This window comes from Geotrypetes seraphini, chromosome 3 (assembly GCF_902459505.1).
Source record: "Geotrypetes seraphini chromosome 3, aGeoSer1.1, whole genome shotgun sequence".
Lineage (NCBI taxonomy): Eukaryota > Metazoa > Chordata > Amphibia > Gymnophiona > Dermophiidae > Geotrypetes > Geotrypetes seraphini.
Window position 1 is genome coordinate 276,013,473 of NC_047086.1, and position 14,476 is coordinate 276,027,948.

At 40.8% G+C, this 14,476-nt stretch overlaps 1 protein-coding gene across 4 annotated transcripts in view; it reads left to right on the forward strand.

The window, feature by feature from the left end:
• The window catches only part of BIRC6 (baculoviral IAP repeat containing 6), a 1,530,571-nt gene that overhangs the window by 745,016 nt on the left and 771,079 nt on the right, over nt 1–14,476 (forward strand). For all 4 annotated transcript variants that reach the window (XM_033935681.1, XM_033935678.1, XM_033935679.1 and 1 more), the window contains 2 exons: nt 9,235–9,454; nt 12,302–12,435. In XM_033935681.1, the coding sequence (XP_033791572.1) occupies nt 9,235–9,454; nt 12,302–12,435 (354 nt within the window). The remainder of the gene's footprint in view (nt 1–9,234; nt 9,455–12,301; nt 12,436–14,476) is intronic.

The following is a 14,476-nucleotide window of genomic DNA, read 5'->3' on the forward strand; positions in this document are numbered from 1 at the left end:
ATGGAACTTCTATCTACGTGGGTGTAGTCTACAGACCTCCGACTCAATCGCAGCAAATTGATAAGGATCTGATTGTGGATATCCAAAAGTTTGGAAGGAAAGAGGAGGTTCTGCTGTTGGGAGATTTCAACCTGCCGGATGCGGACTGGAATGTTCCGTCTGCGGAATCGGAAAGAAGTAGGGAGATTGTGGATGCCTTTCAAGAGGCTCTGCTCAGACAAATGGTGACGGAACCCACAAGGGAAAAAGCGATATTGGATCTGGTCCTCACAAATGGAGAGAGTATCTCTAATGTTCGAGTGGGTGCTCACCTGGGTAGTAGCGATCATCAAACGGTTTGGTTTGATATAACGGCTAAAGTGGAGAGCGGCCGCACGATACTTAAAGTCCTAGATTTCAAACGTACGGACTTTAATGCAATGGGAAAGTACCTGAAGAAAGAGCTGTTAGGATGGGAGGACATAAGAGAAGTGGAAAGACAGTGGTCTAAGCTGAAAGGAGCGATAAAAATGGCTACGGACCTTTATGTGAAGAAAATCAATAAAAACAAAAGAAAAAGGAAGCCGATATGGTTCTCCAACCTAGTGGCTGAGAAAATAAAGGCGAAAGAGTTGGCGTTCATGAAATATAAAAAAACCCAAGAAGAGGAGAGCAGAAAGGACTACAGGGTGAAACTGAAAGAAGCCAAGAGAGAGATACGTTTGACGAAGGCACAGGCAGAAGAACAAATGGCTAAAAATGTAAAAAAGGGAGATAAAATTTTTTTCAGATATATTAGTGAAAGGAGGAAGATAAAAAATGGAATTGCTAGGCTAAAAGATGCTGGGAACAAATATGTGGAGAGTGATGAGGAGAAAGCAAATGTGCTAAACAAATACTTCTGTTCTGTGTTCACAGAAGAAAATCCTGGAGAAGGACCGAGATTGTCCGGCAAAGTTACACGAGAAAATGGAGTAGATTCTGCGCCGTTCAAGGAGGAGGATGTTTATGAGCAACTTGAAAAACTGAAGGTGGACAAAGCGATGGGACCAGACGGGATCCATCCCAGGATACTAAGGGAACTCAGAGAGGTTCTGGCGAGTCCTATTAAAGACTTGTTCAACAAATCTCTGGAGACGGGAGTGATTCCTGGGGATTGGAGGAGAGCGGATGTGGTCCCTATTCATAAAAGTGGTCACAGGGATGAAGCAGGAAACTACAGGCCGGTGAGCCTCACTTCAGTTGTTGGAAAAATAATGGAAGTGTTGCTGAAAGAAAGGATAGTGTATTTCCTTGAATCTAATGGGTTACAGGATCCGAGGCAACATGGCTTTACAAAAGGTAAATCGTGCCAAACGAACCTGATTGAATTTTTTGATTGGGTGACCAGAGAGCTGGATCGAGGACATATGCTAGATGTAATTTATTTGAATTTCAGCAAAGCCTTTGATACAGTTCCTCATAGGAGGCTGTTGAACAAACTTGAAGGGCTGAAGTTAGGACCCAAAGTGGTGAACTGGGTCAGAAACTGGCTGTCGGACAGACGCCAGAGGGTGGTGGTTAATGGAAGTCGCTCGAAGGAAGGAAAGGTGACTAGTGGAGTCCCTCAGGGTTCGGTGCTGGGGCCAATCCTGTTCAATATGTATGTAAGTGACATTGCTGAAGGGTTAGAAGGAAAAGTGTGCCTTTTTGCAGATGATACCAAGATTTGTAACAGAGTAGACACCGAAGAGGGAGTGGAAAATATGAAAAAGGATCTGCAAAAGTTAGAGGAATGGTCTAATGCCTGGCAACTAAAATTCAATGCAAAGAAATGCAGAGTAATGCATTTGGGGATTAATAATAGGAAGGAACCGTATATGCTGGGAGGAGAGAAGCTTATATGCACGGACGGGGAGAGGGACCTTGGGGTGATAGTGTCCGAAGATCTAAAGGCGAAAAAACAGTGTGACAAGGCAGTGGCTGCTGCCAGAAGGATTCTGGGCTGTATAAAGAGAGGCGTAGTCAGTAGAAGAAAGAAGGTGTTGATGCCCCTGTACAGGTCATTGGTGAGGCCCCACGTGGAGTATTGTGTTCAGTTTTGGAGACCGTATCTGGCGAAAGACGTAAGAAGACTTGAGGCGGTCCAGAGGAGGGCGACGAAAATGATAGGAGGCTTGCACCAGAAGACATATGAGGAGAGACTGGAAGCCCTGAATATGTATACCCTAGAGGAAAGGAGAGACAGGGGAGATATGATTCAGACGTTCAAATACTTAAAGGGTATTAACGTAGAACAAAATCTTTTCCAGAGAAAGGAAAATGGTAAAACCAGAGGACATAATTTGAGGTTGAGGGGTGGTAGATTCAGGGGCAATGTTAGGAAATTCTACTTTACGGAGAGGGTGGTGGATGCCTGGAATGCGCTCCCGAGAGAGGTGGTGGAGAGTAAAACTGTGACTGAGTTCAAAGAAGCGTGGGATGAACACAGAAGATTTAGAATCAGAAAATAATATTAAAGATTGAACTAGGCCAGTTACTGGGCAGACTTGTACGGTCTGTGTCTGTGTATGGCCGTTTGGAGGAGGATGGGCAGGGGAGGGCTTCAATGGCTGGGAGGGTGTAGATGGGCTGGAGTAAGTCTTAACAGAGATTTCGGCAGTTGGAACCCAAGCACAGTACCGGGTAAAGCTTTGGATTCTCGCCCAGAAATAGCTAAGAAGAAAAAAAAGAAAAAAAATTTTAAATTGAATCAGGTTGGGCAGACTGGATGGACCATTCGGGTCTTTATCTGCCGTCATCTACTATGTTACTATGTTACTAGAAACCTGATCTATGACCCTCCATTTCATATCTACAATTTTATGTTTTTTCTCCCTCCAATGTTGGACAAGGGGAGCCTCTAAATTCCCTGTATTTATTCTAGATTTATGCTCGTTTAGGCGGATATTAATTTTCCTGCTTACAATTTCTTCCTTCCTGCGAAAGTGGTTTCTGTTTTTTATGTGAATCTGGTAGTTCGCCTTCCATCGTTTCTTCCTTCCGGTTCAGGTCCAGGACCAAGTTCAGCAGTCCCTGGATGAACGCAAGTTTTAAAGCTGGCTTTGGAGATAATCAACGAGTTTCAGGTCTTGGACCACCTGTTTGTCTGATGGGTCCTAAGTGCAGAGGCTAGCCTGGCTTTGGGGCTACCATTTCGAGATTGTTTGAGTAACAGTTTCTGGAGCTTATGTAGTGGCAGGAGATAAGCCCCCCTTCGGGGTGCGGGCTCATTCTATCAGGGGGACTTCCTCCTCCTGGGCTGAATTGTTGGAGGTGGATCCGGATGAGATTTGCAGGGCTACTATGTGGTCCTCTCTGCATACCTTCTCTGGGTTTTACAGGGTTGATGTGGTGGCCTAGCGGAATGCAGTGAGCTCATCAATTCCACCCTGAATTTTTGGGACTGCTCTGTTACGTCCCACTGGTCCCGGAATAAAGTGGGATTGTACAAGAACGAAAGATTAGGTTCTTACCTCCGCTAATCTTCTTTCTTGTAAATCCACACTTTATTACGGGAACCCACCCTCTGTATGTCTGATTCACTGTTCCAGGGACCCAAAATATAGAACAACCTTCCATTATGCCTGTGCCAAATATACACATATTATATCTTCAGCGAAAGGCAAAAAGCCCACCTTTTTTCCTCGAACCAGTCACACAAATTCAAAATCCTATCTCATTAATCTATCATTCATTGTTTATAATCACTGATCGAGACTCTTATTGTGAACCTCATTGAATCCTAGTGGAAACTTGCGGTATAGAAAAAAAGTATGGTATGGTAAAGAAGAGACGTTGCTATTGTCTCAATGGAGTGACCTAGCTGGAAACTTGACCAGCCAGGGTACAGCAAATTTAATGCCCTAGTACATTGCAGAAATTATGAAAATACAACTCTCAGTGAGTGTTTAGAGAAGCTTACAGTTGCAGACAGTAGTTTCTTTAAAATGGGCCAAATGACTGCAGTTTTCTAGGCTCCCCAGCTCTGATAAGAGGCTGCAGTTAATCATAGCCAGTGAAAGAGATGGGATATTGTCCAAAAAGCAGATGGTATTTCTGGATGCCTTAATTTAATAAATGTGGGCCGTGGCAGTAAATTAAACTGAGATCAGGTGGAAGATGAGTGTCGGAGGGGAAAAAAATCTGAGGTACTGGGAGGAGAGAACATGGGGGTGACTGTGGAAGGAAGGAGGGCCCAAAGAGACTCAACCTTAAAGAGGAAGTAACAAATTTGGTTACAGTCACATGGTAGAAGGTAAGAATGACCTAGGGGCTACTGAAGAAAGTTGAGATGGAATGGAAAGCATCTTTTTTTAATGAGTTATTGATTAAATTTGAATAGTTGTCATGTTGAAGGCGGTAAGTTGGGAGCAGTAAAGGTTCAGAAGATAAAGCAGAGACAAAGATTGGCAGAAAAATTAGATCACCACCAGATCCGCTGAGCACAATGCAATTCTATCCAGTAATTGGAGGTTATTTGATACGGTGTGAGAATTTATAAACTTTGTGCACTCTTACAATGCTAGGCTTCATTAACAATCCTCTGAAAAGGGTACACAATACAGTTCATGATGCTTTTTTCAGGTTCACGGTGTGCACCCACTGAGAATTTTGCCTGCAAAATTTGAGTGGTATTCCTAATTTTGACCACAGTTAGCCTGCTTCAACACATGCATCTGTTTATTAGTTGGTTGACAGATGGCAAATATTATATTACATTGATATCTATGGATCACTAATATTCCCCTTAAGGAGTTTTATGCAATTTACATTAAGAAAGATATGGTTATGGTTGGAAATTACATTGTTACATTCGATGTTTTCTTAGGTATTATAATCTTTACATGAGGTCACAGCATCATGATACGTGGGAACTGAGTTAAGTTTTCTGTTTTAGTTGCCCCTTGTATTATGAATTTTGTGAATTGATAGGTTTTTAGGTTTTTGCAGAAGTTGTTGTATGTAGGGGAGGTTTTTACATGGTTTGGGAGAGAGCTCCTCCATTTTGCTACTTGGTATGGTAAAGTGGTTGAGTGTATTGTGTAGTAATTAATACCCTTGGAGCTGGGAAATCTCAGTCGTGGTTAGTTGCTTATCAGGTTGTAGTTCCTGTGTGGTGGTAATTTCTATTTTGTTCATCAAATAGTTGGGAGCTTTGCTATGGAAGTTCCAGGTAGATTATGCTTGAATATCTGAATGTAAAACCGCTTAGACAACCTCCATTGATAGGCAGTATATAAATAACTAATAAACATTTTTTATTATACATAATCTAAAGAGATATCTTACTTCTGTGGGAAACGAGTGTAGTTTGAGATATAGAGGTGACACTTTCTCATAATTTGTTGCTGAAAACGTCTTACTGCTTTGCTCTGGAGGTTTTGTAATTTTTTGCATATCTCTAACTTGCAGCCTACGTAGAGTATGTTGCAGTAGCCCAACTGAGATAATACTAGTGATTTGAATTAGGAGTCAATAGGTTTCTCTTTCAAAGCAATGACATATCCATCTCAATTTTTTCAGTGACTGAAATATTTTCTTTGTCAAGGTTTTTATGTGCACTTCCCAGGTTAGGTGACTGTCAAATATGATTCTTAGGATTCTCATTTCTTGTTCCTGTTTCATTGGAGTGTTAAGTATTATTGGATGTATGAAAAGCATAAATGAGTAGATGGTGAAACACAGGTTAGTTTTGAATCTTGCAAAATCAGAGGTTATGCTAATTGGGAGAAAGGATGACCCACAATGGCCAAAAGAGATTAAGGTTTGTGATCAGATTATAATGATACAGAGGAAGCTGAAAATTCTAGGGGTCTGGCTGGACTCAACATGAAGGATCAAATCTTGTCTGTTGCCAAATCTACTTTTTTCCAGTTATGACTGTTAAGTCGCTTAAAATCGATGATGTCAACATACGATTTCAGGATTGCGGTTCAGACGATAGTCTTATCTAAGTTAAACTATTGCAATGCCCTATATCTGGGGGTTCCAATAGTTCAGTGTAAAGCTTTACAAATGGTCCAAAATAGGGCTGCAAGGCTATTTTGTGTAGTTAGAAAATTTGACCATATAACACCTTGGTTGAAGAAATTGCACTGATTATCTGTGCGATTACATATCATTTTCAAAACATTAACTTTGATATTTAAAGTCATTTACAATGGGATTCCTTGGTATCTGTTACAAGTTATGGCAATTTATCGACCGCTCAGAACTTTGCGATCCGAGGGTGCAATGCGATTGGCTTTGACAGACTTCTCAAAAATACATTATGAAAACATCTGCCATCTATCATGGGGCATGGGGATAATGCTGTGGAACAAATTAACTGGACTGCTAAGAGAGTTATCGGATATACAGAAGTTTAAAAAAATTCTTAAAACTACATTATTTTTAGAAGCATTTCAATAAAGCTGAAATGTTGAATGCTGGTTTTAAGATGATCTGTACTCTGAAGATCTATTTAAGATGCGATTATTCATCTGTAAGTCAAGATGTTTGTAAAAGTCTTGTTTGTTATATTCTGTGCATGTTGTTATTGTAATGCCGCCTAGATATAGGCGGTTGATAAATTTTTTAAATAAATATTATTTTGGTATCATTGGTGAGTCTTGGAGGACTTTAATTTGATTTCCATGTCTGCCCATTCTGCTACTAAGTTCATAGCTTTGTCCACTTGGTTGTTGTTTGTTTTCATTTTTGTGAAAAGGAATGCATATTGTGATGTCGACCGCATAAGAGAAGTGTTAGTCCTTTCTTGTCTAGTAGGTTAACAACCGTTGACATCAGGATGTTGAAAAGTATTGGGAAGAGTGATAATCCTTGAGGTATGCAGTAGAGAATGACATGGGGACTGTTTACCGCGGTAAATCCGCAGGAATGGAGACATTTGCAACTGGTTTCCTGCAGGAATGGGGACAAGACATTTCGCTGCCCCGCAGGAGTGGTGAAAGGTCTTGCTCCTGTGGTAAAAAAATTGCACCCTTGTTAGACTTGGCATCTCCTCCCCAGTTCTTCTTGCACCTATTTTACCTTCAGGAGTCAGCCATGCCATGATGAAGACAGAAGGAGCCCAAAACCAAAGCCTGAGACCAATGTGATTTGAAGAATAAAATTACCAGACAACAAAAGGTAGGAAAAAATTAATTTATTTTATATTTTGTGATTAGAATATTTCAGATTTGAAATTTGTATCCTGCTAGAGCTGGTGTTAGACATAACTGGGGACTACAAAGCCCAGTCTGTGCTTCTTTAGCTTCCATCTGGCTTAGGGCTCTCTCTCTGACTAGGGGGCAGTTGCCCTAATTGCACTCCCCTAACACTATTCCTGCAATGTGTGACTGAAGTATTCTGTTAGCTTGATTTTTCTATGTAGCATTCTGTAGTAATTTGGTTTGTTCAGTTTTTACAATAGTGGAGGGAATATTTGTGATAGGAAGGGGAGACAAGGGTTTTGTTGATCCTTGCTGTTTTATTTGTGTTTATAAAATGACAAATGTACAGAATATTGTCTCTTTTATACTTTAATAAAATAAGTTCAGTATAAAATGATAACTATTCAAGGCTTGTGCAGATGGGATCTGACAGTTTGCAGGAAGGGGACTGAGCTTGTGGGGATGGGACGGGGACTGAGCTCACGGGACGGGAACGGTGATAAATTTTTTCCCCGTATCATTCTCTAGTACGCAGCTTGAAATGGGCCATTCTTCAGATGCTTCTTTCATTTTTTCACTGTATGATCTGCTTGTCAGAAATCCTTCCAACCAGGTGTGTTCCTTACCACCTATCCCTATTGTGTTTGAAATCAATAATAGGAATTGGTGAATATGTTGGGAATATATTTCTAGTATTCCTGCAAGTGCAGGATTCTGAGCCAGCACGTATGCTCAATCCCTATGACTAAACCAGCAAATGGGAAAGTATAGAGCTATTTCTAAAATAAAAATCTGGGACTGAGTGCATGCTGAATGTATCATTACTGATGATATTTCTTCCAGTGGGGGAGGGAAGAGGGAAATATGCAAGGCAGTGTGATTGCTGAATTTTATTATATTTATCAAGGATTGAGCTTATCTTCAACCTGTAAGGCTTTTTTAATTCTATAAATCCCTCCTTCTCCCCAGTTATTTAATAAACTCTATCCATAGCTGCTATACCTCGGAATAACAAAAGCAAGATGTAGAGTACTGCAGGTTATACAAAATGCAGCAGCAAGATATGGGACTGTCTAAATTTGATCACATCTTGCCACATTTTCAAAAATTGCATTGGCTACCAGTCGCCTTCATAGTATAGTATAAAGCAGTAATGATCTGTCACCAGTTTAAAATAATATACTTACCGGTAGTTATACATCAAAAAGATCACTGCACTCTGAGAATTTAGCTTTACTGAAGACGACTGTGAATCCAAGGCTTGTTGAGACTGGTAAAATGACTTTTTGCAGTGCAGGAGTTAAGTTATGGAACTCTCTAGTGGGTCAGATACAAAATTGCCATGAAAAAGGCATGTTTAGAAAATTAACTTAAGACAGCTGTTTGTAGATACCTTTTTCTAGCTAATAATTTTCCTCTTTGGCAGAGTTGATGAACTATTCGAGTTCTTTAGTATGCAAGCTATGACATTATTTTGTAGTCATGATTTCTGAGGATTGTTTGTATGTTTATTTTATTATGTCTCTGTTTTAAAATTGTGTATGTAAATTATGTAAACCATTTCATTTTAAACAATATAGAAATTTTCTAAATAAATATAAATTGTATTGTGTCCTGCATGTGAGGAGAGACCACTTAATTTGATTGAATAATAAGAAATTTATGCATGGTTGTTGGGTACCAATTTGGACTTCTGCTTTATTGTAGACATTGAGGTCAGTATGAGAGCGTTCTGCTTTATTTGAAAACTGATATATGCAATTTTAATTTGTAAATGGTTGTGTTAAAGCTTAGAAAAAAAAGGTAAGAAAAGAACTAGAAATACCCCAACTTTGCAGTTTGAAGGAGCCACTCTGATGGATCACATGATTTATGAGTGGGTCCTTTGACGTGATAATTTCACAGAAAGTCAGATGTACATAATAACTCTTTATAAAATAGTATTTTTACCAGAAGTGGGTAAGTTTTTAGCATTGGCTTAGTCCTAATGATCTAAGTTGCCCATTTTCAATCTGCATTTTAATAATGATGACATTATGGCTTGAAAATACCTCAAATATTTTTTTTGTTTATTTTTAAGGGCATTCTGTTCCTGTAGTTCTACAAAATATATTTCATGCACAAGCTTGTGAAGAGCTTTTCAAACACTTGTGCATCAGTGGGACACCAAAGATACGATTGCACACAGGCCTCCTCCTGGTTCAGCTTTGTGGTGGAGAGCGCTGGTGGGGCCAGTTTCTCTCCAATGTTTTGCAAGAGCTCTATAACTCGGAGCAGCTTCTCATTTTCCCACAAGACAGGTAGGCTGGTATGACACACTTGCTAGTAAGTGGAATATAATTGAGTTAAAGCAAACTTACAATTTTCAAGTTTCAAGGTTAATGGGAATTTGCTATCCTGCCCATTATACAAAGACAGCTAGGCGGCTTAAAATCTAAAATACATAAAGGAAGAGAGGAGGTTGAACTACAGTGTTATAGAATAGCAGGGAATAGCACACAGGGAAGGGGATAGGATTGTTCAGGCTTGTCTTAGAGAAGTGTGGTATTTAGGTATAGGCATCTGTGAATAGAAAGGTTTTGAGACCTGGTTTGAAATTTTGTAGGGATTGATGGGTTGGATATTAAATCACACCTTGACCAAGGTTGCACAGTGGTATAAAAATTTCTTCAAAACGGCAGTTGTAAGTTTGTAAAATAAAACAATTGTAAGTAGCAGAAGTACTGTATTTGCTTGTAAATAATTACTTCTGGTGGTATATGGGGAATTTAGGAGACACCTGAAAACATAAGAACATAAGCAATGCCTCTGCTGGGTCAGACCTGAGGTCCATCGTGCCCAGCAGTCCGCTCTCGTGGCGGCCCAACAAGTCCTGGACCTGTGTAGTAATCCTCTATCTATACCTCTCTATCCCCTTCTCCAGCAAGAAATTGTCCAATCCTTTCTTAAACCCCGTTACCGTACTCTGCCCTATTACGTCCTCTGGAAGCGCATTCCAGGTGTCCACCACACGTTGAGTAAAGAAGAACTTCCTAGCATTCGTTTTGAATCTGTCCCCTTTCAACTTTTCCGAATGCCCTCTTGTTCTTTTATTTTTTGAAAGTTTGAAGAATCTATCTCTCTCCACTTTCTCTATGCCCTTCATGATCTTGTAAGTTTCTATTATATCCCCTCTAAGTCTCCTCTTCTCCAGCGAAAAGAGACCCAATTTCTCCAATCTCTCAGCGTATGAAAGGTTTTCCATACCTTTTATCAGACGTGTCGCTCTCCTCTGAACCCTTTCGAGTAACGCCATATCCTTCTTAAGGTACGGCGACCAAAATTGGACGCAGTACTCCAGATGCGGACGCACTATCGCCCGATACAACGGCAGGATAACTTCTTTCGTTCTGGTCGCAATATCCTTCTTGATTATACCAAGCATTCTATTCGCTCTCTTAGCAGCCGCTGCGCACTGTGCCATCGGCTTCATTGTCATGTTCACCATTACCCCCAAGTCCCTTTCCTGTGTACTCTCATTCAATAATATCCCTCCCATTGTATAGTTGTACCTCAAGATTCTGCTTCCCATATGTAATACTTTACATTTCTCAAAGTTGAACTTCATCTGCTACCTCGTCGCCCATTCCCCTAGCTTGTTCAAGTCCCTTTGCAATTCTTCGCAGTCCTCTATAGTCCAAACACCACTAAATAGTTTGGTGTCATCTGCAAATTTTATTATCTCACACTTTGTCCCTGTTTCTAGATCATTTATGAATATATTACATAGCAGCGGCCCAAGCACCGAGCCCTGCGGGACACCACTTGTGACCTTCTTCCAGTCCGAGTAGTGGCCCTTCACTCCTACCTTCTGCTTCCTACCCTCCAACCAGATTCTGATCTCCTTCCACCCCATGGTTCTTCAGTTTCCGGAGTAGACGTTCATGGGGCACCTGTTCTTAAAGTAGATAGGAAACTAATTCGCACAATCTCTCCCACAATAACTGATCTCTAGAGCTGTTAATCAATAGATATTAACTATGTCAATTCTACTCAATTGGTAACATTTATAATCATTGTAAACCGCATAGAACTTCATGGTCCTGCGGTATATAAACCATTATTATTATTATTATTAAAGTTCAAAATATCACAATTGTTGATATCTCCATAATTAAACAATAAATAAATACTTTTCATTGTTTTAAGTTATTATTTTACCTATGAACTGCTCTTGTTTCCTTTGAGCCTCTTGCTGAAGCAAAATATGCATCACATGTGGTACAATGAGTCAGTTACATCCACCCAGGATTTTCCCCATATACTTTATCATATTCTCTCTCCAGCCCTCTATTTGAGAAGTCTTCTGTTTATTCCAGGACCTTGCACAAGTGAACTCCCAGTCAGTTGAAACATATTGCCTTAGAACTTGTGTGAACAAACTTTGTCTAAGAAGGTTGCATCTCAGTCAGGTTTTCATGATTATTGCAAAATTTAAGCACAAGACCTATTTGCATACATTGCAGATAATGGATAGTCATTGTGGAAACCAGAAAAACCTGATTGAATTGTGGCATTCAATCATGTTTGTCTAAAGCTATACATGCATTCTGAAAATGGCAGGTTTTTTTTAACCCATACACAGAATTAGTAGTTTTAAAATAGCCGATTTTCACCTCTGGAATGCCTTTTAAAAATTGATTTATTAAGACTTTTTAAAGATTTGCTCCATTTAAAACTGACACCTTGAAACCTTCAAGTCTCAGTAATTCTCAATTTTCTCCCATATTTCATTTTCTTCCTTCACCACCTTAAAACCACTGTTTAGAGCAATAGTCCTCAGTGAGTTGATACAAGACTATAACTTACTTATCAGCTTCCTACTCTTGACCATCTTGATTAGGATACCACCTTCCGCAGGAGCTCCAGTTGCTGTTTCTGCATCAACCCAAAATCCACTGACCTAAGAAGAGGATTCAGGCCAAGAAGTTGTGCCAGATCTTGTAGATGCAAGGAATTTTAAGCAATTAAGCTGGACTTTTAAAAATATAATTTAACCTGAAGCTTTCATGTATAACTTACTTTTTTTTCAAATATTTTTTAAAGATCCTTGAACTGTATAACATACTAAAATATGTTTTTTTTTTGTTTTGTTTTTTTATGTGCAGAGTCTTCATGTTGTTATCTTGTATTGGCCAAAGATCGCTTAGTAACAGTGGAGTTTTAGAAAGCTTGCTTAATCTCTTGGACAACTTACTGTCGCCTCTGCATTCTCACTTTCCTGTGCACAGACACACTGAAGGTATTTGTCATCTTATTATTTTTCCTTATCTCTTCTCCTTCAGAGGCTTCCCTATTGAATTTTTGATCACATGCTTTATCAAAAATGCAGATTTTGTTTTGTACCGGGGAAGTCTTTCTGCCCCTTTTCTCATATGTATTTTGGGAGTTCTGTTGACACTAGTACTACTTAGAGGGTAAGGGTTGGCTAATGATTTAAAATAGTGATTCCCAAAGTGTGGTATCACAGAGTGCCTTTGCGCTCTGTCTGTTTCCGGGCTTCCACTTTGATCAATGCCTAGTAAAGGCAGTCAGCATGGGGCCTGTGTCTTTGTAAATTAAGCATGTACAGGCCCTACCCTCTTTTCTTGCATGGGTTTCTTGTTAAACTGAAAACCCATACAAGGTACTGGGGATCTGTGAGTACATGCTGACAACTGTTTTCTGGTCCTACCTTAGAAGCCCTGGTGATATAGTAGCCTTGTGGGGACAGGAGTAACCCCATTACTGCCTCCCATGCCAACCTTGCAGTCAAAATTGCTGCTGTGACTTTCCACGGCAGCTTTGCAAGATTTCTATGGGATGTCACAGCATCCATTTTGAGATTGGAGCTGGCTTGAGCAGGAGCGACTGGTGATTACTCTTGCCCCAATATGGCCACTAGACAAAGGCTTGACAAACCTGAGGCACCATGGTGCCAAAAAAATCAGACCTGAAGCCTGCATTTTGTCTCTGCACGAAGTACCTCTCCCCATCCCAGGTCCAAAAAATGCTTCTCTCCCTCATCCCCCTGCCCTCCTTCCACCTCGAGTTAGCATCTTTTATCCTTTCACTCATATCTCCTTGCTGAGTCCTCTAAACTTGCCTGATTGCTGGTAGTGATTAAGACACGCTGCTCTGGCTAGCATCAGAGCTTTCCATCTTCCATGTCCCACCTGTGTTGAAGCAGCAAGTTATCTCAAAGAAGGTGGGACCCAGCAGAGGGAAGTGTTGATGCCAGCAAGTTTAGAGGATCTGAGGAGGAGGGTATATGAGTGAGGGGGAGAAAGATGCTGGGCTCGAAAGGGAAGGGGGGATGAAGGAGAGAGGCACTGGTTGAATCTGAGTGGGAGGGAGGGAAATGGAGATATGCTGGATACTGGGGGACCAGAGGGTCATGGAGATGGTTGGAGATTGCTGGTCCCTGGAGTTGGGGGGTGAATGGAAGGAGATGGAAATGTGCTGGACCTAGGGAGGGGGAACACAAGAGGATAGAAAGCAAGAGAGAGGGAGAGAGAAGAGACAGACTGGATCAGGGTTTGGAAAAGAAGAGGAGAGATGCTAGACCATGAGTGGAGAGAGAGAGTGGGATGCTGGACCCTGGAGTGTGGGAAGAAGGGAAGAGAGGGGAAGGACGAGGCTCAGACAAGAGATGCTGAGCATAGAGTAAGAATAGAGATGAGGACACAAAGCAATGGTGGAAAAGGGTTGAGATAGGATCACAGGGGGAAGGATAGGGACACTAAAAGAGCAGATGCTGAACTGGGGGAAGAAAGGAACAGGGTCAACAAGGAGAGATGCTGGAGAGGACAGATAAGAGATATGAAGAGAAGAAATGTCAACTAGGAGGCCCTGGAAAAGCAGGGAAAACAAAGAAAAGCAGAAGAGACACAGGACAGATTGAAAGGAAAAATAAATGCTCAGACTACTAAGACAGAATATTTTAATTTTCAATTGGACAATGTCAGCTTTGGGAAATATGCATATCAGATTTCTTGCATTTCCATTTGTTTTTCTAGTATGGCTAGGGTGGGGGGGGGTTTACTGGGGGTTCTGCGCTACTGGAAAGAGGAGGCGGGGAGCAAAAACTGGTGTCAGTATGCTGGGGTGCATAGGTATTGCAGGTGGAAAAGATAAAAAATCCAGAGAGAAGTATTGATAATTCAGTTTGAGAATGAAGACCTCATTGGGAGATAGCTACCGGGAACGGTACATGGGGTAGTTATTGCCAAACCTATATGTGTCTGCATACTAGGGGTAGGCAGAGACCTATGCTTGTATGTGTATGTGTGTGTGTGCGTACA